This window comes from Oryctolagus cuniculus, chromosome 10 (assembly GCF_051225735.1).
Source record: "Oryctolagus cuniculus isolate XC-2025 breed Fujian yellow rabbit chromosome 10, ASM5122573v1, whole genome shotgun sequence".
NCBI classification, from domain to species: Eukaryota; Metazoa; Chordata; class Mammalia; order Lagomorpha; family Leporidae; genus Oryctolagus; species Oryctolagus cuniculus.
Window position 1 is genome coordinate 69,736,508 of NC_142876.1, and position 24,886 is coordinate 69,761,393.

The window sequence follows — 24,886 nt, forward strand, 5'->3', positions numbered from 1 at the left end:
CACCTAAACGGTCCCATCGCCTCCCAGTCTCACGAGCACTCCCTCTCGCCTTCTTCCCTTTCACCGCCGCTACAAGGCTGCTCTGGCTTCAAACCCGAAGCTTTAGCTGCCCCGCGCTCCGCGCTGGCGCCCGGGATGGCCCAAGCCAGAGCCCGCCGGGCGGGGGACGCCTCAAGACAAGCGAAGAGAGCCCAGCTCGGCCCGCGCCGCCCTCACCTTGCTCAGTTGCTGGTGGATGAGCTGCTTCAGCTCGGAGGCTTTCTCCGGAGGCAGCGACATGCTGGCGGCCAGCGCCTCCACCGCCGTTCCCCGCCGGACGCCCTAGCTGCGTGGCGCACCCCGGCCCGGCCAGGTAGCGTTAGTCGCAGCGGGAGCACAAAAGCCGCACCGGCGGCCGCTCGCCTCGCGCAGCTCCCCGGGGGGGGCGCGACGCCGCGTCAGGGCCGAAGCTGGGCGGGAACCCAGGCGCTGGCGGCGCCAACTGCTTTCAAATAATGACGGACCAACAGGCTTCGGGGCTGTCCCCCGCGATGCCTGATGCCCTCCGCCTGCCGCGCCACCTTCTCGCAGGCCCGCACCCCGCAACCTCTGCTCGCCCCGTCGCCGGGACTGGCCAGGGTCTCCCACAGAGCTCCCCGCTTCCCTTCCCAGTCCTCGCGGCGGCCTCGTTCCTCCCTCCGGCCCGGCAGGGAACTGGACGGACCCTCAGGACCCCGCGCCGAGGGACTCCAAGGTCCCGCCTGCGTCTGTGGGGTTCTAGGACTGGGCCACCGGGTACGGCGCCCTGCTCCGGCTTCCGCCGACCCGCGGCCGCTGTGTTTCCAGGCCTGCGCTCGACCCGTGCTCCGGCCGTGCAGGGACCATGTTCATTCCCTGCGGGGAGACGTTCCCCGACCTGTCGGGCTTCACGCTTCTGATGGTGAGTCTCCGCTTGCGCCGGGGGCTGCGGGCCTCTGGGGGGCGCCGCGGTGTCGCCGCCTCGACCGGGCCTGGGGAGAGGAGGGCGCTTGTTTTTATTTTAGGTGTTCAGCCTTAGAAATAGTAGGGAAGTTGTCCCTAGAAGCTGCGGTCCAAGCACAACGTATCCTAGTGCACACGTCGCAGTCTTTGTTGCCTGTGAAACATAATACGTTCGCGTATTCCAGATACTTGGTTTGTATGTTGTGCCGGGCATCCTTAAATTTCATCTAGACCATTTTTCCCAGCTAGTTTTAGAGTCAGTCTTAAGTTAACACGTCATTGTAATTAACGACAGAACTGTGGATAGAATAATAAAAATGATTTTTGCCAGCCAATAGCCAACATGCAGTGTTAGGGACCTTACAGTTGCCCAAAGTCATTCATTGCTTAAATAAATATGATGCTACATGCAAAATAGTTTTTTGGTTAGAACTAGAAAATAAAACTAGGTGCTTGTCCTCAATGAGCTTACAGTCTTGTTGAAATCCACCTTTAACTAGTAAGAGCAATCAATGTTTGAAGTTTAAAAAGGGCACAAAAGGCCCTGAGGGCATAGCAGAGAAAGGGGAATGGGGTCTGATAAGCAAAGCTTCGTAGACTAATGTAAAATATGGGGATGGGGGATACCTGCCTAAAACAGAGGCACACAGATGTGGGCGGCCTGGGGACCATGAGGAGTTTGGAATGACACATGGAAGGAGAAGAGGCAGAAGGCACTTTTGGGAGTGGTAGAAGGTGGAGGGAGACAGAACTGTCAGAGTGGACGGCGGGGGTCCAAGTACCCACGCCATGTTCTGCACTTCAACAGGGAGCTGGATGAGATGTGGAGCTACTCCAAGTAGCGCTTCTAATATGGGGTGCCAGTGTCACAGGCAGCAGCTTCACCTGCTGTACCGCAATGCTGGCCCCAGAATTATGCATAAACCCAGAGGTGAGAGTATTTCAAAAAGGAGGGAGTGGCCATCTGTCAAAGTAGTCAAGAGTTTGCCTTCAAAAGTGTCTGAGGGTGGGCGCTGTGGCCCAACGGGTTAAGCTGCCCCCTGCAATGCCAGCATCCCACATGGGTGCCAGTTTGAGTTCCGGCTTTTCCACATCCATCCAGCTCCCTGCTAATGTGCCTGGGAAAGCAGCCGAAGATGAGCTACATCCTTGGGCCCCTGCACCCATGTGGGAGACTAGATGAAGTTCCTGGCTTCAGCCTGTGCCAGCCCTGGCTGTTGCAGCCATTTGAGGAGTGAACCAGCTGATGGTAGGCATTGGTCTTTCTGTCTCGGTCTCTCTCTCTTTGTCTTTCTCTAATTCTGCCTTCCAAATAAAGAATAAATCTTAAAACACGCACATACACGAAGTGTTTGGATTTTTTTTTTTTTTTTTTTTTTGCCAGGCAGAGTGGACAGTGAGAGAGAGAGACAGAGAGAAAGGTCTTCCTTTGCCGTTGGTTCACCCTCCAATGGCCGCCGTGGCCCGCGTGCTGCGCTGATCCGATGGCAGGAGCCAGGTGCTTCTCCTGGTCTCCCATGGGGTGCAGGGCCCAAGGACTTGGGCCATCCTCCACTGCACTCCCTGGCCACATACACAAAGTGTTTGAATTTAGCAATATGTAGGTGAATGGTTGTCCCCATGGCAGACAGTTACCAATGGAGTGGTACAGTGGAAAACCGTGTTGGAATGGGCTGGTAAATGGGACTAGAGGAGCTAGGGACGTGTGTGTGTGTGTGTGTGTATGTGTATGCATTCATTCATTCAGAAAGTCGTTTCTTGTATTTTAGTGAACAACTGTTAGAGATCTTGGCTCTATAGGGACACAAGAAATGAGGTGGCAGTGAGGGGAGTATGGGGTCAAGGAGGGTTTTTTAGAATGAAAAATACTGACAGGGCTGTTGTGTAGCAGGTAAGCTGCTGCCTGCAGTGCCAACAACCTGTATGGGTGCTGTTTTGAGTCCCAGCTGCTCCACTTCTGATCCAGCTCTCTGCTGTGGCCTGGGAAAGCAGTGGAATATGACCCAGGTCCTTGGGCCCCTACAACCCCGTAGGAAACCCGGAAGATGCTTCTGGCTCCTGGTTTTGGATTGGCCCAGCTCCCTCCATTGCAGCCATTTGGGGAGTGAACCAGTGAATGGAAGACCTCTCTCTCTCTCTCTCTATCTCTCTGTCTCTATAACTCTTTCATGTAAATAAATAAAGTTTAAAAAAAAAAAACACTGGAGCATATCTACATGCTGAACAGAAGATTCTAGTAGTGAGGAAGAAAGGGATGATGTAGAAAAGTCTAATCAATGTAGCAAAATCATGGAAGGAAGGTATAAGAGGGACCAGGGGACTGGTCCATAACATCAGTGAGAAATGGAGGACACTGAAGGAACTCTCTGAAGGCAAAAATAAAATAGTTGTAGGAGGTGGTAACTGTTGGAGAACCTGAATTTTCTGGCCCACACACAGCAAGCCAGTCACTGACACTTGGCTGGTAGAAGAAAGTAGCTGTTTGTTGCAATGGACAGATCAGGCTGTTTTCACTCAGTTACTAGGCTCCTTGAGAAAGTAAAGGTGATGGATTTTATATGAAGTCGGGATTGAACAGCGTGGGCTCAGTTAATGTGCAGGTCTCTAGTTGGCCCGCAGTCCTTGTGACTTCTCTTTGGTTGGTCAGTGATAGCATCACCTGTGTGCTCTTCTGAGCATGCTGTCTTGGCAGAGTGGGCTCCAGTCAGTCTGGGGTCTCTGGGTGGGTAGTTGCTTTTTGGGGACTGGGGTTTCCTGAAGCATCTCAAAATGGAATCTGGTGACTTGTCCCTAATTTAGTACTTAATCTTTAATAAGGACTTGATTTGTTGTTAACATAGAGAAAGTGGAAAAGAGAAACTAGGGCTTGATCATGTCTATGTCAAAGACATTAGAGATGGGGCTCAGTTTTATTACTTTAGAGATTGAATCGGTAAGAATTTCTCATGTATTAGATGTAGTTGGAAGGGATAAAGAAGTTTCTTGGTTTGGGGGAACAATTTTGCTCTTTACTGAAATATGGGGAAAAACTCAGGCAAAAGTGTATTTTTATTTTGTACATGTTGAATGTGGGCAGCCTGTGACATAACCAGGTGGATATATTCATCAGGCTCTGAAGCTCAGATAAATGTTCTAAGAGATAGATTTTGCAGTTTGTCTATTTGAAGTCATGGATATGTGTATGTGTATGTGTATGTGTGTTTAAGGTGATCAGATAAGGTCCCTCTATCTTCTGGGAGTCAGTATAGAAAAAAGCACTAAAAGAGTGAATGGAAACACCCAAGAGTGCTTTTTTTCCATCTCTAACAGCCCTTACATTTGCTGTCCCACTGCCCGAAGTATTCTTTCCGCAAGTCTCCGTACATTTTCCTCTTTAAGGATGTAGTCTTTTGTCATCTTACTGTGTGTCTTTCCTTGATCATCCTACTTAGAGTTGCAACTAGCCACATATACACATGCTCACACTTTATTTCTCTCCATAATACTTAGCATTCTATATTTTACTATTTATTCAGTTTTTTTTTAAGAAAAATTATTTATTTATTTATTTATTTGAAAATTAAAGTTATAGAGAGAGAAGGAAAGACAGAGATCTTTCTCTGCTGGTTCATTCCCTAAATAGCCACAATGGCCAGGCCTGGGCCAGGCTTAAGCCAAGAGCCAGGAGCTTCTGGGTCTCCAACATGAGTGGCAGGGGCCCAAGCACTTGGACCATCTTCTGATGCTTTTTCCAGGCTATTAGCAGGGAGCTGGATCAGAAGTGGTCCAGGACACAAACCAGCACCCATATTGGATGTGGGCATCATAGGCAATGGCTTTACCTGCTACACCACAATGCCTGCCCCTATTTTGCCTATTTCAAGCAAACCATTCCTTCACTAGAATGGAAGGTCCAGGAGGGCAGGAAGTTTGTTGGTTTGTTTTACTGTATTCCCTGTGTCTAGAGTAGTGATTGACATGTAATGAGTCTTCAGTAATTATTTGTTGAATCAGTTGTCTCAGAAGTAAATGAGGCCCCAACTGATATTTCAGTTACAGCTAGTGTAAGTATCAGTATCCAGCGGCGATGTACCTGAACATAAACATGTAGTGCTATTGTGATACTGACTTCTGTCTAGTCTTTAAAAGTGCTACTAACTGTGGTGACTCATTGAACCTGTGTTTAATGATTTCAGCCAGCAGTGTCTGTTGGAAATGTTGGCCAGCTTGCAATAGATCTGATCATTTCTACCCTGGATATGTGTAAGATTGGTTACTTCTACACTGATTGTCTTGTGCCAATTGTTGGAAACAATCCCTATGCAACGGCAAACGAGAATGCAGCAGAACTCAGTACCAATGCTGAAGGTATGTGAGACTTCAGAATATTTTGTTACAAGGTACAGTTGTTTTAAATTAGAAATAGGCCGGCGCCGCGGCTCACTAGGCTAATCCTCCGCCTAGCGGCGCCGGCACACCAGGTTCTAGTCCCGGTTGGGGCCCTGGATTCTGTCCCGGTTGCCCCTCTTCCAGGCCAGCTCTCTGCTGTGGCCAGGGAGTGCAGTGGAGGATGGCCCAGGTGCTTGGGCCCTGCACCCCATGGGAGACCAGGAAAAGCACCTGGCTCCTGGCTCCTGCCATCGGATCAGCGCGGTGCGCCGGCCACGGCGGCCATTGGAGGGTGAACCAACGGCAAAGGAAGACCTTTCTCTCTGTCTCTCTCTCTCACTGTCCACTCTGCCTGTCAAAAAAATAAAAATAAAAAATAAAAAATAATAAAAAAAATAATAAAAAAAAGAAATAAATTACGGATTCTGGTTTGGTATGCTGGCTTTGTGTGGAAGTCACAACCCATCATATTCTATTTTGCATCCTGGTTTTAGTTTTTGACTTTTTTAAATGACAGCTCCTATGAGAGTTTTGAATATTGACCGTGTTTATATTTTTGGGTAGAATTTAAGATTTCCATTTTTTCCAACATGGTTCTTTTATCCACATGAATCATTTATTCTCAGCTTTATTTTCTGTGCTTACTGGGGTGTGTAACTATCACTAATACTACAGAAAGGAGAAAAGACAGTTCCACTAGGCTTAGTCCCATATGCTTATTAATATGTGCTACTTCAGCCGGCGCCGCGGCTCACTAGGCTAATCCTCCGCCTAGCGGCGCCGGCACACCGGGTTCTAGTCCCGGTCGGGGCTCCGGATTCTGTCCCGGTTGCCCCTCTTCCAGGCCAGCCCTCTGCTGTGGCCAGGGAGTGCAGTGGAGGATGGCCCAGGTGCTTGGGCCCTGCACCCCATGGGAGACCAGGAAAAGCACCTGGCTCCTGGCTCCTGCCATCGGATCAGCGCGGTGCGCCGGCCGCAGCATGCCAGCCGCGGTGGCCATTGGAGGGTGAACCAACGGCAAAAAGGAAGACCTTTCTCTCTGTCTCTCTCTCTCTCACTGTCCACTCTGCCTGTCAAAAAAAAAAAAAAAAAAAATATGTGCTACTTCACGTAAGCCTCATGAGTCGTCCTCTCACATTCATAGAATTTATAATAGTACAGATAAGGCTCAGAGAGGTTGAGTTGCTGGGTATCACTAGTATGTGTGATCTCTTCCTATATTGTTAAGTGCCGTAATTCCTTACTGGAATTATTATTGATTAGTAGAGCACACGGTTTCCAACACACAAAACTCTGGTTATAATGCAGCACAGAAGCACGAGAGTGAGGAAGCTCCTGGTGGTCAGGAAGTACAGGAGCATCCAGTTACTTGGTTTGATGTGGCTAATTCTTCTGTAAACTCAAATCTCAAGGGGAAAGAGGAGTATGAAGGGCCGTTGGTCAATTAAAACACAAATGCAGGCGCTTTGTGGCTTTTGTCAGCCCTGTTGACCATGTCATTGTTCATAGCTTGCAACAGTGAGATACACTTGTGAGAAATAACCTTACTATTGAAATCCCTAAAGGAAAGATGGCTTTGTTAACACCAGCCTAAATTTTTAGTTTAGTTTGCCTTAGAGCAGAGGTGGGGAACTTTTTTTCTTCTAAGGGCCATTTGCATATTTGTAACATCATAAGCAGGCCATACAAAATTATATTAGCTAACTGTATATACTTGTTGAATGTTGAGCCCTGCAGTTGCTGTGGCCGGGCCAGACAAAATTATTTCATGGGCCTTATACAACCTACTGGCCACATATTTCCACCTCTGCCTTAGAGTATGAAAGACTCAGACTGGTAGGACAAGAATTCATATACCTTGCACTAATGATGGCAGTCCCATGTATTGAGTATTTAATATGAGGTGAATGCTGTGTGCACTTACATTATTCCTCACAACTATTCCCTAAGGTAGTTTTATTGATTAAGGAAGCACGTAGCAGGGCCAGTGCTGTGACATAGCAGGTAAAGCCACTGTTTGCAGTGCTGGCATCCCATATGGGGACTGGTTTCAGTCCCAGCTGCTCCACTTCTGATTCAGCTCTCTGCTATGGCCTGGGAAAGCAGTAGAAGATGGCCCAGGTGCTTGGGCCCCTGCACCCACGTGGGAGACCCAGAAGAAGCTCCTGGCTCCTGGCTTTGGATCAGCCCAGCTCTGGCCATTGTAGCTATTTGGGGAGTGAACCAGTGATGGAAGACTTCTCTCTCCCTCTCTGTAACTCTGCCTTTCAAATAAATAAATAAATCTTTTAAAAATAAATAAATGAATAAAGTAGGGCCATTGCTGTGGCACAGTGAGTTAAGCTGCGGCCTGTAGTGCCGGCAGCCCATATGGGTGCTGCTTTAAGACCTAGCTGCTCCACTTCTGATTCAGTTCCCTGATAACGTGCCTGGGAGGCCAGTGGAGGATGACCCGAGTTCTTGGGCCCTTGCAACCACATGGGAGACCCAGAGGAAGCTCCTGGTTCCTAGCTTTGGCCTGGCCTAGCACTGGCTATTGTAACCACTTGAGGAAGTTAATCAGTGAATGGAAGATCTCCCTCTCTTAATTCTATTTTCAAATAAATAAATAAATCTTTAAATAATAATAATAATACAGTAAGGGGTCGGGTATTTAGCTTAGCTGTAAAGATGCTGGTTGGGACACTACCACCATCCCATATTGGCCTGCCTGGGTTTGAGTTTCAGCTCTGACTCCCGATTTCAGCTTCTTGTTAATGTGCATGTTTGGAGGCAACATCTGATGGCTCAAGCAGCTGGGTCTCTGCCACCCATATGGGAGACCAGAATTGAGATCCTAGCCCCTGGCTTTGGCCTGGCTCAGCCTTTGCCATTGTATGCATTTGGGGAATGAACCAGAAGATTGGAGCCCTATCTGGTTCTTTCTGCTTATACTTCTGTCTCTTAAAAAAAAGAGAGGAAGGAAGGAAGGCAGGCAGGCAGGCAGGCAGGCAGGCTGGTTAAATGGATTAAAGAACTATATAACTATATCTAGGGGCTGGCGTGATATAGCAAATGAAGCCACTGCCCGTTACCCCAGTATCTCAAATGAAAGCCTTTCATGTCTCAGCTGTTCCACTTCCCATACAGCTCCCTGCTAAAGGCCTAGGAAAGCAGATGATGACCCAAGTACCTGGGCCCCTGCCACCCATGTTGGAGACCCAGAAGAAGCCAGGAGCCAGGTGCCTCCTCCTGGTCTCCCATGCAGGTGCAGGGCCCAAGGACCTGGGCCATCCTCCACTGCCCTCCCGGACCACAGCAGAGAGCTGGACTGGAAGAGGAGCAACCGAGACAGAATCTGGCGCCCCAACTGATACTAGAACCCGGGGTGCCAGCGCCGCAGGCAGAGGATTAGCCAAGTGAGCTGCGGTGCTGGCCCATTTAAGACATTTCTAAAAAAATTTAACCAATTGATAATACTGCATATGTTCTAGATGTTAATTATATTTAGATGCAAAGGTTATTATAATTATTTTTGTCATATACAACTTGTATAACTATTATTTTACCTATTGTATGATTTCATTTTCTCCTTGTCTTTGTAGTGTATTCATTGCCTTCAAAGAAGCTAGTGGTTCTTCAGTTAAGATCCATTTTTATTAAGGTTAGTATGTTACATTTGCCTTTATAAGTAAAGTCACATGCAATGAGAAAAATACCAAGTCAGTATCATTATGAATTAAAGTTTGAAAATCATTTCTACTGCTTTTACTGTATGTAAAGAAAAGTTGAGAAAAGTCTGACTTTGGAGAGACATCATCTTATAATATTTCAGATGTGTTACCATCATTTCATGATTATAAAGAAAGGAATTGGGACTTTCAGCTTGAGTCTTTTCTCTTTTTTTGTATATTTTGAAAGGCAGAGTGACAGAGAAAGGGAGATCTTCCATATGCTGGTTCATTTCCCAAGTGGCTGCAACAGGAAGGTCTGGTCCAGGTCAAAGCCAGGAGTCTAGAACTCTGATTCTCCCACATGTGTGCAGGGGCCCAAGTACTTGGGTCATCTTATACTGCCTTCCTAGGCACATTAGCAGGGATCTGCATCAGAAGAAGAACAGCTAGGACTTTTTTTTTTTTTTAACATATAAGCAGGAAAAAAACTTTATCAGATTGAAAAGTATGAATCAATCTTCAAGCAAGATCATCAAAATAATCTACAATGCAATTACCAATTAGGATAGCAGATAGAGATCAGACTACAGGTGTAGACACTTGGAATTAAGCACAGACACCATGACTGAGAGGGCCCACAGCTGTCGCACTGAGGAGCAGCACGCAAACATGTGGGAAACCTGACGCCTCACAGGACCCTAGACCAAACATGCTGCTACTGGCTTACAAAACTGATTTCAGAGGGATCACAGTGGAATGCCGTTGCCACTCAACAGGTCCTCCAGAGACCTGTTTACCTGAAAACAAGAATCTATAAAAATCAGTAGTACAAAGTCTCCTAAAGCTAGAAAAGCCCTAATATCCTTGGAACTTTATATAAAGACTGAGTTTTTCTTTTCTCTTTACTTTTCTGAATTAAATATAAAATAGTTTGTTTTCATTTAATACATTTTTCTGACTTGATAGCCAAAGTTTAAAATGAAGAAAAGAAAGGTTTTATACAACAAATTAGACACATACCAACCTCAGGGACAGTTTTCAAGGTGGGCTGCTCCTTTGAATAATTTTAAGCAGAAATCGTTTATTTAAAGTGCCTATGTGGTTCATTGAATAGCCTATTACCAGAGGAGGAGTTCATATCTGTGCTCTGTAAGAGCTTGTGCCCTTTGCAGGTGTTTTTCCCTATCTTTCTCACATACACCACACACATGCACACACACACAATCATATGGAGGCATTCCCTGAAACACAGATAATGGCAAGAATTCTGGCAAGAATTATACAGTTTGTTTCAAGAGAGATAAGGTATAGTGTTGAGGAACAATTTTAATTATGTCTGAACAGATGCAGGAAATATTTTTTTCATAGTTGAAGTACAACTTCACGGTTTGCTAACACTGGGTTTATACATTTCTCATCTGGAAACCAGGCTGTGTCAGTTACACATGGAAAGGAATGATTACTCTTGACCAGATCACATTCTCAAACTGAGAAGTGTGTATTATTAGTTCTTTTGAGATACCACATAGACCCAGGAATCACTAAAAATGAAGGATAAAGAGAAAACAATTCATGCAGGGCACAGAACTCTGCTTATGAGTCACTCCTCTGGCAAAAAGTACTACAGCAAGAAAAGACCCTATTACATGAAAAATAATTACATGAAATTCATCAGGTAAACACGATTGCCTTCTGGGATCCTGTAACCCAACAGAGTGTAGACAAGACAAGTTCCATTTGTATACGCAGTGTGCAGCTACCCCCGTGGCCCAACGAGTGTCCGTTTCCTGAACAGCATGAGAGCTCCAAAAGCAAAGATTCCAGGCTGCAGCAAATAGACTGTTTTACCTTTTGATAAGAATGAGAAGCTCACACTGGAGAAAGGTACAAAAGGCCCTTATGAATTTCCTGACAAAGCCCTATAGGTACATGAAAACAGGAATGTTTTAGTCTTTAAATATAGAAGGCAAGATAATTGAAATGACTATCTGTTATACTAAGTGATAACTGAAGATTTAGACAGTGCACTTAGTATGGAAGAAATAACAGTAACTGGAAAGAATGCCTGTATCTTTACCCATTTAGAAACACAGGGTCTTTATGATTTGAGCAATGACCTCCAGCAGCTTAAACTACTTAGACGAACAGCTGAAGTCAAATGTTGAGCTCATGTTCTCGTGGACTATATTGTGCAAATGCCCTATTTATGATTAAGAGGCACAGACTCCTTTCTGCCTAAAATTATGCTGTCTCAACAACATTCCACTTTCCGGAAAAAACCACAGTAGCATCTCTCTCTCTTAAAAATTCTCCCTTTTTTTTCTTTCCCTACCAAAAAGAAAAGATGTCTCTTGAGTGTTACTGGAGCTTGTTTGAGCATGGTTGCTGGAGAGTGACAAGGAAATGATCCCTGGAAAATAGGAGACAAGATAGGAAGCGAATCTCCCCAGGTTGCCACCACTATTGTAGAATAGGCAAATGGCTAGCGAGGGTGTGAATGTGGCCTCCAAAATTATGTTCAAGTGTAATGCAATACAGGGGCAATAATTCAAAAGTCAGGGATTATCCTGTGTATCAGTGCTCAGTCACCATTTCTCCTCCTGGTAGCACTTTCAGAAAGGCCTTGTTTGGATATGGGAGCAAGGAGGTAATTTGTTCTGATCTCAGGAAAGAAACATGAATAGCATCTGGGTAGCTCCAAGGAACCCAGGCTTATGTGTGAGCACCATGGCTAGGGATGGCTTGGGGTAAAAGAGCAGCCAGGACTTGAACTAGTGCTTTGGTGTTTGTTTGTTTGTTTGTTTGTTTTTAAGATTTATTTATTTATTTGAAAGTCAGAGTTACACAGAGAGAGGAGAGGCAGAGAGAGAGGTCTTCTGTCCGATGGTTTACTCCCCAGATGGCCACAACGGCCAGAGCTGGGCCGATCTGAAGCCAGGAGCCAGGAGCTTACTCCAGGTCTCCCACGCAGGTGCAGGGGCCCAAGCACTTGGGCCATCCTCTACTGCTTTCCCAAGCCATAGCAGAGAGCTGAACTAGTGCTTTGATACGGGATGCCTGCATTGCAAGCAGCAGCTTAACCCACTGTGCCACCATGGCAGCCCCTAGCTTGAGTCATGTATATTGTCAATTAAGGCAGCATTGATGAAAAGGTTTAAGCATATAAATACTATAGGTTTATTCTGTTTATATTATCTCTTAACAGTGGCATCTACATATAAATTATGTATATGTTGAAATATATTCTGAATCCACTCATTCCAGACCACTGCTATCTCTCTGATTCTCTGTTTTTGTCCTTTTTCTAATCAGTATTAGGTTAAAAAATTAAGATAGGCAATTGAAACATTTTAATTTTTGGTAGATGGAAGTAAGAATCATTTTAAAATAACAAGCATTGAGGATTGATTCTTTGCCCTATTAATGTTATAAGCACCTTTTATTTATTACCATACTTAATTTTCACAACAGTTCTGTGGAGCAGATACTATCATTATTCTCATTTTTAAGTGAGATAATTGATGCATAGAAAGACTAAACAGTTTGCCTGAGACGTACAGTCTGTAGGAGGGGAGATGGCATGCCAGTCCAATAACATGACTCCAGAGCTTGTCTCTCTTAACCACTATGCTGTGCTGCCTTTTTTTTTTTTTTTTTCTTTTTAAGACTTATTTGTGGGCCGGTGCCATGGCTCACTTGGTTAATCGTCCTCCTGCGGCACCGGCATCCTATATGGGTGCCGGGTTCTAGTCCCAGTTGCTCCTCTTCCAATCCAGCTCTCTGCTGTGGCCCGGGAAGGCAGTAGAGGATGGCCCAAGTGCTTGGGCCCTGCACCTGCATGGAAGACTATGAGGAAGCACCTGGCTCCTAGCTTCGGATCGGCGCAGCATGCCGGCAGTAGCAGCCATTTGGAGGGTGAACCAACAGAAGGAAGACCTCTGTCTCTCTCTCACTGTCTGTAACTCTGTCAAATAAAATTAAAAAAAAAAAAAAGATTTGTTTATTTGTGTGAAAGATAGATTTGAAGGTCGAGAGAGGAAGAGAGGTCTTTCATCACTGGTTCACTCCTCAAATGTTCTCAACGAAACCAGGAACCAGGAGCTTCATCTAGGTCTCCCATGTGGGTGGTAAGGGCCCAAGCACTTGAGCCATCTTCCATTGCTTTTCCAGGCACATTAGCAGAGAGCTGAATTGGAAGTGGAGCAACCAGGACATGAACCAGCACCCATATGTATGTGTTAGCATTGCAGGTAGTGGCATAACCCACTATGCTGCAGTGCTGGCCCCAATAATTATTAACAATCTGTAGAACAAGAATACGTAAAGTGGGGTTTCTCCCCCAAAAATTTGTAAGCAAACACATAGTTTACTTCTGCCAAACATTCCAAAAGTAGGCTAGTGACGTCATGATACTTCAGCAGACATCTTTTGAGAATAAGAACATTTCTTTACAGCCACAACACCATTATCACACAAAAGACAGTGAACATTTAATGAGTTATTTAGTAATATCACCCAACTTCCCCAGTTGTCCATCCCCACAGTATCCTTCAATTCTGGATCCAGACAAGGTTTGCATGTTGCATTGGCTGGTACATCTTTTTGGTTGGTGTCCTCTTCTGTTCTTCACGGTACGGGCTCCTTTGAGGAATCGAGGCCAGATGTTCGGCTTTCTGCGTTCATCTGATGGGTGCTTCATGATCAGATGCAGGTCAGAAGTTTCTGGAAAGAACAACTCATAGTTGGCCATGGGCTGGTTATTAATTAGCACTGGACTGCTTAGAATGGGATGTTTTTGAAATCTGGATCCCTCATAATTTATATCATAAATGTAAAGATATATTAAATGGTTCCGTGCTCTTTATCTTTCACCTTTAGTTTAAGAAGAGTAAGTGGATCTGAAAATGCTAATATTTTAGTGTAGGTAAATTACATATGATTATCACATAGTTTATAAAATATGACATAGAATATTCATATACTCTATGAACCAGCTTATATATTTTTCTTTTATTCTCTCAATTGCATACCAAGTATAAATCGAAGTCATTCTGTGAAAAACTGCTTTGCTGGGTGGAAAATAGCGGCTGCACCAGAGTCATTGTTCTTTCTAGCAGTCATTCCTATCACCGAAATGACAAACAGCTGTGTAGGTAGGTGCTTGCCTTTATTGTGTTATTCTGTGATCATTTTCTATGTTGAAAAGCTAAATTTTAAAAGCTGTGAATATCCTTACAGCTCCTAATTGGCGTTTAGAAGGAGGAAGGCACAAGAAGACCGAGGCACAGGAGGGACAACAGTTAGGTGGATCCTTTTAGTTTCCCTGAGGTTGGTTCAGGGAGTCTCAAGGAAGGCTTTGGTGTAGAGTTTGGGAGCTAGGCTTCAGTGTTTCCTGCGCTTGGCAGTCACAGGGCTCATTGAGAAAGAGAAAGAAGAGAAAGGGCACCTAAGACTGGTTGGTAACCTTGGAAAGATTAAATCAGTATCTCCATATATACAACCGTTTGTATTTGTAGAAATCTAGTTGCCTTTAAGTATACCTCTTGGGCCTGCCAGAATGAAGTCTTAAATACAAGACAAGGTATCCCAGAAATAGAAATAGAAACTATTTTATTGTTGTCACATTAACTTGTTAAATATTAAATAGTATACTCTTAACTTTTAGTTAATTTAGATCATTTATACACCTTAAAATCAGGGAGAAAAAATAACAATAAACCAAGTGTTACCTTTTTTTTTTGACAGGCAGAGTGGATAGTGAGAGAGAGACAGAGAGAAAGGTCTTCCTTTTGCCGTTGCCGTTGGTTCACCCTCCAATGGCCGCCACAGCTGGCGCGTTGCGGCTGGCGCACCGCACCTATCCGAAGGCAGGAGCCAGGTGCTTCTCCTGGTCTCCCATGGGGTGCAGGGCCCAAGAACTTGGGACATCCTCCACTTCACTACCTGGCCACAGCAGAGAGCTGGCCTGGAAGAGGGGCAACCGGGAAAGAATCCGGCACTCTGACTGGGACTAGAACCCGGTGTGCTGGCGCCGCTAGGTGGAGGATTAGCCTAGTGAGCCGCAGCGCCGGCCCAAGTGTTACCTTTTATAACAGGCTAATTTCCAGCAAGCCTATGGTAAATTACAGGCGTTGTGGCAGAAGGGAGCAGAGCTGTGATGAATAGGTGTGTTTCTGTAGTGGCCTCCTCTCTTTATACTCTCTCCTAAGTATGAAATAGGGATCAGTATTTTCTTTTTTAAAATATTTATTTATTTATTTGAAAGGCAGAGTTACAGAGATGGGGCAGAGAGAGAGAGAGAGAGAGATCTTCATCTATTAGGTAATCCCTCAAATGGCTGCAATGGCTAGAGTTGGGCCATTCCCGAGCCAGGAGCTTCTTCCGGGTCTCCCATGTGGGTGCAGGGGACCAAGGTCTTCGGCCATCTTCTACTGCTTTCCCAGGCCATAGCAAAGAGCTGGATTGGAAGTGGAGCAGCCGGGACTCGAACCAGTGCCCATATGGGATGCCAGTACTGCAGGCGGTAGCTTTACTCGTTACACCACAGCGTGGGCCCTGCAGTCACTATTTTCTACAGAAGTTACTCTTTGATAGTCTAGTGAGACTTTGTTTTGCGTTGTGCACCAAAATATATGGAAACCAAGGTAATTTTAGCTAAAAGAATTGATTCCTTTTTGTTTTTATTTGTGAGTTTTTTTTTTTTTTTTTTTTTTTTTAATTTTTTGACAGGCAGAGTGGACAGTGAGAGAGAGAGACAGAGAGAAAGGTCTTCCTTTTGCCGTTGGTTCACCCTCCAATGGCCGCCGCAGCCGGTGCGCTGTGGCCGGCGCACCGCGCTGATCCGATGGCAGGAGCCAGGAGCCAGGTGCTTTTCCTGGTCTCCCATGGGGTGCAGGGCCCAAGCACCTGGGCCATCCTCCACTGCACTGGCCACAGCAGAGGGCTGGCCTGGAAGAGGGGCAACCGGGACAGAATCCGGCGCCCCGACCGGGACTAGAACCCGGGGGTGCCGGCGCCGCTAGGCGGAGGATTAGCCTAGTGAGCCGCAGCGCCGGCCCTTATTTGTGAGTTTTTAAAATATTAATTATGTGATTACTTTCAGCACTCCCTTCCGGTATCTACTTACACCTTCCATGCAAAAAACTGTTCAAAATAAAATAAAGAGCCTTAACTGGCAAGAAATGGAAAAAAGCCCATGTATTCCTGAAATAGAAGATTCTGATCTTTGTGTCCGTGTTCCAGGAGGAGGCATCACAAAGTTACTGTATGATGAAAGGTGAGTTTGTTGGCCTGTGTAATCATTTGTTTTTCATCTTACTTAAAAATGAATTTAAGGGGCCAGCACTGTGGCACAGCAGGTAAAGCAGCTCTCTATAGTGCTGCCATCCCATTTGGGTGCTGGTTTGAGTCCCAGCTGCTCCTCTTCCCATCCAGCTTTCTGCTATGGCCTGAGAAGCAGTAGAAGATGGCCCGAGTCCTTGGGTTCTTGCACCCGTGTGGGAGACCCAGAAGAAGCTCCTGGCTCCTGGCTCCTGGCTCCTGGCTTTGGATTGGCACAGCTCTGGCCATTGTGACCATCTGGGGAGTGAAACAGTGGATAGAAGACCTCTCTCCTCTCTCTCTGCCTCTCTGTAACTCTGCCTTTCACATAAATAAATAAATTTTTTTAAAGAATTATTTTATTTGTTTGGAAGAGTTAAACAGAAAGAGAAGGAGAGGTCTATACCACAGCGCCAGTTACAGAGAGAAGGAGAGAGAAAGCTTCCATCTGCTGGTTCACCCCCCAGGTGGCCACAATGGCCAGTGCTGGGCCAGGCTGAAGCCAGGAGCTGCATCTGGGTCTCCCACATAGGTGACAGGGGCCCAACACTTGGGCCATCTTCTGGTGCTTTTCCCAGGCTGTTGACAGAGAGCTGGATCAGAAGTGGAGCAGCTGGGATACAAACTGGCACCCATATGGATGCTGGTATCAAAGAGGGCATCTTTACCCCCTGTGCTGCAATGTTGCCCCCCCCCCTTTTTTTTTTTTTTTGACAGGCAGAGTTAGACAGTGAGAGAGAGAGACAGAGAGAAAGGTCTCCCTTTTCTGTTGGTTCACCCCCCAAATGGCCGCTACAGCTGGCGTGCTGCGCCGATTCGAAGCCAGAAGCCAGGTACTTCCTCCTGGTCTCCCATGTGGGTGCAGGGTCCAAGCACTTGGGCCATCCTCCACTGCCCTCCCGGGCCATAGCAGAGAGCTGGACTGGAAGAGGAGCAACCAGGACAGAATCCGGTGCCCCAACTGATGCTAGAACCCGGGGTGCTGGTGCCACAGGCGGAGGATTAGCCAAGTGAGCCGTGGCTCTGGCCTGTTGGCCCTTTTTTAACCATTTTTTAAGTGGCGTTGAGTACATCCATTCTCTGTATGCATCCATCACTGCTACCCACTCCCAGAACTTTGTCCTCATCCTAAGTAGAAAAATTTATACCATTAAATAATAATTCCCCATTTTATTTGTCAGATTTATAATAATGTCCTCACTTTCATTTCTGATTTTAGTATTTTAAGCCTTTTTTTTTTTTCTTAGTCAAAGATGTATCTGTTTCTCAAAGAAACAACTGATTTTCTGTTTTTCTACTCTATTTAGCCTCCACTCTAATCTTTATTGTTTCTTTCCTTCTGCTGGTTTTGGGTTTGGTTTGCTCACTCTTTCCTCTTTCATAAAGAGTAGACAGATGATCGGTTTGAAAGTTTCTTCTTTTTTAATAAATGCATTTAACCTTCCCTCCTCTAGTGCTGCTGTCTCCACATGCCAAAAGTTGTACTATGCTGTGTTTTTGTTTTCGTTCATCTTAGTACTCCCTAATTGCCTTTATGATTTCTTTGACTCATTGGTTGTTTAAGAATTTGTTTAATTTCTGGCTCTGATGTTATTTCAGAAGGTTTATGGATGAGCAGGCCTGCCATTAGCCTGATAGTTAAGATGCCTGTGTCCTTCTTCAGAGTACCTGGGTTTGAGTCCTGGCCCTGGTTCTCGACTCCTGACTCCCAGCTGGTTAGCTTCCTACCAACCCATACGGCCTTGTAAGATGTAGTGACAGGCAGGCATTTGACACTCTGCTTCAGACACCCTCATAATGGGTGCCTGCATTCAAGTCTTAGCTCCACTCCCAGTTTTACCTTCCTGCTAATGCACACTCTGGTGGGCAACAGATAATGACTCGAGTAGTGGGATCCCTGCCACTCACATGGGAGACCTGGATTGAGTTCCCAGCTCCTGGTTTTGCCTGGCCCAGCCATAACTATTGGAGGTTTTCGGGGAGTGATATCAGTAGATGGAAGATCTTTGTCTTTCTCTGTATCTGTCTCTTTGTGCCTTTCAAAATAAGTTTTTTTAAAAAATTTGAAGTTGAAAAGACAGAGACTTTTTTCTCTCTGTTTCTCTGCTATGTGAGGACGTAGCAAGGAAGCAGCCTCTATAAGCGGGGAGGAGCGTAGACCATGCTGGTGTTGTGAGCTAATTTCTGGCCTCCGTTCTGGGGGCTGCTGGTGCAGGAGCACGGTGAACTTTATTCTTTGTCTAAAAGATGAACAGTTTCCTTATTGATTTTAATTATTTACACCCCTCCTTCTTCTTTTTTTTTTTCTTTTTCTTTTAAAAATTTCTTAAGGGAAGACAGAGAGGGGTCTGCCATCCTCTAGTTCACTCTCCAAATGCCTGTAACATCCAGGGCTGGACCAGGACAAAACCAGGAGCTGGGACTCCATCTGGGTCTCCCACTTGGGTGGCAAAGACCCACGTATTGGGCCATCTATTGCTGCCTCCCCAGGGACATTAGCAGGGAACGATGGGAAGTGGAGTAGCTGGGACTCAGGTGAGTGCTCCAGTGTGGTCATGCAGGCATCCCAAGGGGCATTTTAACCACCTGTGCCCCTAGCCCTTTGCTTTCTTTTTTGAAACATTTAAGACTTTGCCAGAAATGCTACAGTCAGTCCACTTGTTTTCCTGGTACAGCTTGTTTTGTCCCTCTCTGACCACACCGTACTTGTACATCATTCCAGTTTCTTCTTCCCTGGGAATTTTTTCTTTTTTAAAATTTATTTGTTGGTGCTAGCACTTTAGCGCAGCAGGTTAAAGCCCTGGCCTGAAGCGCCGGAACCCCATATGGGTGCCGGTTTGAGACCCTGTTGCTCCGCTTCCAATCCAGGTCTCTTCTGTGGCCTGGGAAAGCAGTGGAAGATGGCCCAAGTCCTTGGGCCCCTGCACCCACATGGGAGACTCAGAAGAAGCTCCTGGCTCCTGGCTTCAGATCAGTGCAGCTCCAACCCTTGAGGCTAATTGGGGAGTGAACTATCAGATGGAAGATCGATCTCTCTCTTTGCCTCTCCTCTCTCTGTGTAACTTTGACTTGCAGATAAATAAATAAATTTTTTTAAAAAATGATATATTTGTTGGGGGGCCTGCTTGGTGGCATAGCAGGTAAAGCTGCCACCTGTAGTACCGGCATCCCATATGAGTGCTGGTTCATGTTCCGGCTGCTCCACTTCCAATCCAGCTCTCTGCTAAAGCCTGGGAAAACAGTAGAAAATGGCCCAAATCCTTGGGCCCCTGTACCCACGTGGGAGACCCAGAAGAAGCTCCTGGCTCCTGGCTTCAGATTGGCCCAGCTTTGGCCGTTGCAGCCATCTGGGGAGTGAACCAGAGGATGGAGGACCTTTCTCTCTCTCTCTCTCTCTCTCTCTGTGTGTGTGTCTCTCCTTTCTCTGTGTAACTGACTTTCAACTTTCAAGTAAATAAATAATTTTTTAAAAAAAGATATATTTGCTGGGCAGAGTAACAGAAAAAGAGAAATCTTCTATCTGCTGTTTCACTCCTAAATGACCACATGGACAGGGCTGGGCTAGATTGAAGCCAGGAACCAAGAACTCCATCCTGGTCTCTCATGTGGGTGGCAGGGGCCAAGCACTTGGCCATCATCTGCTGCTCTCTCAGGGTAATAGTGGATGCCAGCCTCTCCCTGAGAAAATTATTAGAAAATAATCATTTCCTCAGCTTTTCTTTTTCTTTTTTTTCCTCAATCCATGACCTATTCAAGTTTTTACTTCTTTTTCTTCTTACCTATTCCCCATCCTAGAGTGTGTCACTTCAGCCATTCTCTGCCCACAACCTGGAAGCACTGGCTACCTACTCGTTTTTGGTACCTGCCCTGCCCATCACTGGCTTTGCCTCATTTTCTTTTTTTTTTTTTTTTTAAAGTTTTTATTTAATGAATGCAAATTACATAGGTACAACTCTAGGAATATAGTGGTTCTTCCCCCCTTACCCACCCTCCTACCCCTACTCCCGTCCCACCTTCTACTCCCTCTCCCATCCCATTCTTCATTAAGATTATTTTCAATTAACTTTATATACAGAAGACCAACTCTATAATAAGTAAAGATTTCAACAGTTTGCACCCCACACACACCACACAACGTATAAAGAACTGTTTGAGAACAAGTTTTGCAGTTAATTCTCATAGTACAGCTCATTAAGGACAGAAGTCCTGCATGGGGAGCTTCCTGTTGCACCCTAGGAAGTATCTGATGATAGCCGGGTCCCTGCCACACACATGGGAGACTCAAATTTTAACTCTGGGTTCCTTGCTTCAGCCTGGCCTACCCCCAGCTGTTTCGAGCCTTTTGGGGGTGAACCAGTAGATGGGACATATATTCTCTCTCTCTTTTTCCCTTTCAAATAAAAATAAATAAACAAATAAATAATTTTAAGAGATATATAGAACTTTGGCAGGTTAACTGTGTCTCCAGTGTCTGTGAACCTGTGTGTCATAATATTAGCTGATGTTTCCATAGTATTGACTGTGGATTGGCAAAGCACTTTGCCTCCATTACCTCTTTTTTTTTTTTTTTTTTTAATTTATTTTATTGGAAAGTCAAAGCTACACAGAGAGAAGGAGAGGCAGAGAGAGAGTCTTCCATCCTCTGGTTCACTCCTCAATTGGTTGCAAGGGCTGGATCTGCGCCGATCCGAAGCCAGGAGCCAGGGCTGCTTCTGGGTCTCCCATGCAGGTGCAGGGGCTCAAGGACTTGGGCCATTTTCTACTGCTTTCCCAGGCCATAGCAGAGAGCTGGATTGAAAGTGGAGCAGCCTGGACTCGAACCGGTGCCTATATGAGATGCTGGCAGTGCAGGTGGCGGCTTTACCCACTATGCCACAGTGCTGGCTCCTCCATTACCTCTTGTAAGCCTCACAACAGCCTGTGAAGTAGGTTCTGTTCATTATTCCTGTTTTATCAATGGAGAACCCCAGAGCCCTGAGTTAAATTAATTGCCCAGTTTATCTAGTGAGTGAGAGAGCCAGAATTTTTTTATTATTACATTTTTAGTTATTAAAATAGAAGATTTTATGAATGTTGTAGATATGATTGCAAGAATACAATGATATTTTTCTCCCTACCATCAGAATTTGAATCCTGGCATTCTGTCCTTGTTTCCATTATTCTAAATGGATTGATTTATAAAATGGAAATAATTACAGATTTCTCAAGAATTGTCATCATGATTGAATCATAAAATGTTCAAATAGTGCTTGGCACATAATAATCACTCAGTAAAAGGTATCAGAAGTGGTAGTAAATTCTCTTCCCTTTGTTCCAGTCTCTTCCAGTTTTCCTTTGCTGCTTTAGATTAGTAACTGGAGAGTTACTTTCTTTCATGAAGGCTCCTTGTTACAGTGCTTCTGAAAATAGCTATCTTCTAAGAGTAGATTTGGGGATGGATCAGAGCAGGCCTCAGGGGACCAGTGTTGTGGTGTAGCAAGTTAAGCCATGGCCTATGATGCCAGCATCCCATACAAGCACCCAACAAATTAGTTGTTCCACTTCATATCCATTTCCCTGCTAGTGCACCTGATATAGCAATGTAAGACAGTCCTAGTGCCTAGGCCCCTGCCACTTATGTGGGAGACCTGGATGGAATTCCTGTCTCCTGGCTTCAGTCTGACCCTACCCCAGCCATTGGTGGCCTTCTGGGGAATGGAAGATCTCTCGCCCTCTCCCTCTCTCCTCTCTCCCTCTGCCTTTCAAATTTAAAAAAATTTAATTAAAGAATAATAATAGACCTCATATGGGGCAGGAAGGATGGTTTTCATGCAGCTTGGGTGAGGTACAGACTGCCATGTGCCCCAGGCAATTGTTAGATGACTGCTAGTTTTGTTTCCATAGACATAAGGGTATGCATTGGGCAAGGGGGAATAAATGAGTGATCTTAGGACGTTGTGCTCCCTCCTCGCCTAAAACCCGGAATGTCATCCTGGCTATAAAAACAGACATGCTAGAATCAGCGTCTTCTATCAGTGGAAGAATACTAAATTATTATTTTTATTTATTTTTGTAGCTGTTCTAAAGATATCCAGATGGCAGTTCTGCTAAAATTTGTCTCGGAAGGGGACAATATCCCAGATGCATTGGGTCTTGTTGAATATCTAAATGAATGGCTTCAAATAATCAAACCACATGTAAGTTTTCTGTAACAAAAGCTTTTATTTCTTTGGTTATGTATTCATTAATTGACATTTTGTAAATCAAATAAATTAAGTTTATGTTCAATATAGACATATCTTTACACAGAATTTAATTTAAGCTGAATTTTTGGAAATCAGGACAGTTAATCAACATATTATTTACAGTTGTTTCATGAATACTGGTTTTTCAAGAAATAAAATCCTAAGTTCTTCATTGTACTTATTGCTTATTTTACATTAATTATGCCAGACAGATCCTTATAAAAATAAACAAGTCTTTGGGTTTTAGGTTTCTCTTTTTAAAGGATGCAGAAGGTAATACTGTGTGAGCTATACTGTACTATTGGATATGTGTCATGATTAAAGGACTTTTCTGTGTAATGAGATGAGAATGTGACACCCAGAGAAATGAGTTAGCCTTCAGGCAGAAGTCCATCAGGCTTCTTTATCTGGTGGGTAACTGTCTTTTTAATTTGTGCTTTGCCAAGAAAAAACTGACACAGATCACACTGATTCTTTTTAAAGCCCCTATTCCTCTTGAATTTGATTTTATTTAATAGACTCCATCTATAGCCTTCCTGGCATATTTTTATGATTTAGAACTTGATGGCCAGTGCCGCGGCTCACTAGGCTAATCTCTGCCTTGCGGCGCTGGCACACTGGGTTCTAGTCCCAGTCGGGGCGCCGGATTTTGTCCCGGTTGCCCCTCTTCCAGTCCAGCTCTCTGCTGTGGCCCGGGAGTGCAGTGGAGGATGGCCCAAGTGCTTGGGTCCTGACCTGCATGGGAGACCAGGAGAAGCACCTGGCTCCTGGCTTCGGATCAGCGCAATGCGCCGGCCGCAGCGCGCCAGCCACGGCGGCCATTGGAGGGTGAACCAATGGCAAAGGAAGACCTTTCTCTCTGTCTCTCTCTCTCACTGTCCACTCTGCCTGGCAAAAAAAAAAAAAAAAAAAACCACCTTGAAGAAATTTATCCTTAGGTGATATTCAGACATAGAAACTTATTATGCTTTATCTTTCCTGGCTACCCCATGGGACTCCACAGGGAGAGCTTTATAATACCTGCGTATTAAAAGATTTGTTGGTGAAGCTGAAAGGCTTTTGTTTTTTTCTCTTTTTCAGGTACAGGGTGATGACCCTGCAGCATCCACCTTGCCATGGAAAATCCCGAGTTCCTGGAGATTACTCTTTGGCAGTGGTCTTCCTCCTGCACTGTTTTGATCCGTTTTTTGGTTTTAGACCTTGTATCCCAGGATACTTATTACCAACACAACTGTTAAACCTTCAATGTGAAAATTTGTATTATCTGAGAATGTATTAGGAAGTAAATATTTACTTTTCACAAAAATCTCTAAAAAAAAAAGGATTAACTGAAAGTCTTTTGCCATGCTTTTCCTCAGATATAACAAATGTAAATTTTGTACAATAAGATTTTTATTTCCTAAGTAATTGTGTCTGAAATGTCTCTCTTTTTTTAAATGATAGTTTCCTATTTCTGCTATAATAAATTGCCACAAACTTAGTGGCTTAAAATAGTCCAAATTTATTTTTACCATAGTTCTGTAAGTTAGAAGTCAAAAATTGGGTCTTCTTAGGGTAAGAGCAGGGAATATCCCTTTCCCACCCACCCTTTCCCACTTGGAGAGACTGTCACATTCTTTGGCTCGGGGCCCCTTCCTCCATCTTCAGAGCTTTCTCCCTCTGTCACTTCTGTGGATCACCACACTAGTTCAGGATGAGTTCGCATCTCAAAAGAATGTAAGTGTAAAAGAAATAACAGGGGCCTGCGCCGTGGCTCACTTGGCTAATCCTCCACCTGTGGTGCCGGCGTCCCATATGGGTTCCGGGTTCTAGTCCCGGCTGCTCCTCTTCCACTCCAGCTCTCTGCTGTGGCCTGGGAAAGCAATGGAGGATGGCCCAAGTGCTTGCACCTCTGCACTCCCATGGGATACTGGGAGGAAGCACCTGGCTCCTGTCTTTGGATCAGCGCAGTTCCGACCATAGCGGCCATTTAGGGGGTGAACCAATGGAAGGAAGACCTTTCTCTCTGTCTCTCTCCCTCACTGTCTATAACTCTACCTGTCTAATAAATAAATAAATAAATAAAAAAGAAATAACAGGGGTAGGTATTATAAGGTAGCAGTTGAGCCATGTGTGGGACACAGTGTGACTGGGTCAGGCTGAAGTCAGTAGCCAGGAACTCTGAGTCTGTGTGTGGGTGACAGGAGCCCATGTAGTTGAGCCAACATCTACTGCCTCCCAGGGTGTGCATAGCAGGAAGTTGGCTCTGAAGCAGAGGTGGGACTTGATCCTAGACACTCCAATATGGGGTGCAGGCATCCCAGCAACTTGCTGCACCCCAACACCCACCCCCGCCAGTCCCTGTTTATACATGATCTTAGG

The 24,886-nt window shown here is 45.2% G+C and overlaps 2 protein-coding genes across 16 annotated transcripts in view; one reads left to right on the forward strand and one right to left on the reverse strand.

The window, feature by feature from the left end:
- CEP76 (centrosomal protein 76) overlaps positions 1 to 504 on the reverse strand; it is a 29,160-nt gene extending 28,656 nt beyond the window's left edge. For 3 of the 6 annotated variants that reach the window (XR_016214172.1, XR_016214171.1, XR_016214173.1), the window contains exon 1: positions 217 to 496. Coding sequence is in view for 1 of the 6 variants with exons in the window: in XM_002713549.6 (XP_002713595.1) it covers positions 217 to 279 (63 nt within the window). In the remaining 5 variants the exon portion in view is untranslated. Of the gene's footprint in view, positions 1 to 216 lie in introns of all 6 variants that reach the window. The other 3 variants (XM_089305376.1, XM_070050512.2, XM_002713549.6) reach the window with 2 other exon arrangements.
- Positions 496 to 23,934, forward strand: PSMG2 (proteasome assembly chaperone 2). 10 transcript variants are annotated; one of them, XR_016214174.1, is made up of 8 exons: positions 554 to 919; positions 5,136 to 5,307; positions 8,913 to 8,971; positions 14,016 to 14,134; positions 16,084 to 16,257; positions 18,633 to 18,836; positions 22,357 to 22,477; positions 23,606 to 23,934. XR_016214174.1 is itself a non-coding variant. In XM_089305382.1 (8 exons), exons 1-8 carry the CDS (start codon positions 863 to 865, stop codon positions 23,702 to 23,704), a joined length of 888 nt encoding a protein of 295 aa, XP_089161508.1. In that variant the 5' UTR covers positions 696 to 862; the 3' UTR covers positions 23,705 to 23,934. The 10 variants fall into 10 exon arrangements, 9 of the variants coding, with proteins under 9 accessions (XP_089161512.1, XP_089161513.1, XP_089161506.1 ...); XM_089305382.1 differs by lacking the exon at positions 18,633 to 18,836 and adding an exon at positions 13,526 to 13,612 and having other exon boundaries at positions 696 to 919; XM_089305383.1 differs by lacking the exon at positions 18,633 to 18,836 and adding an exon at positions 13,152 to 13,612 and having other exon boundaries at positions 751 to 919.
- The last annotated feature ends 952 nt before the right edge of the window (positions 23,935 to 24,886 follow it).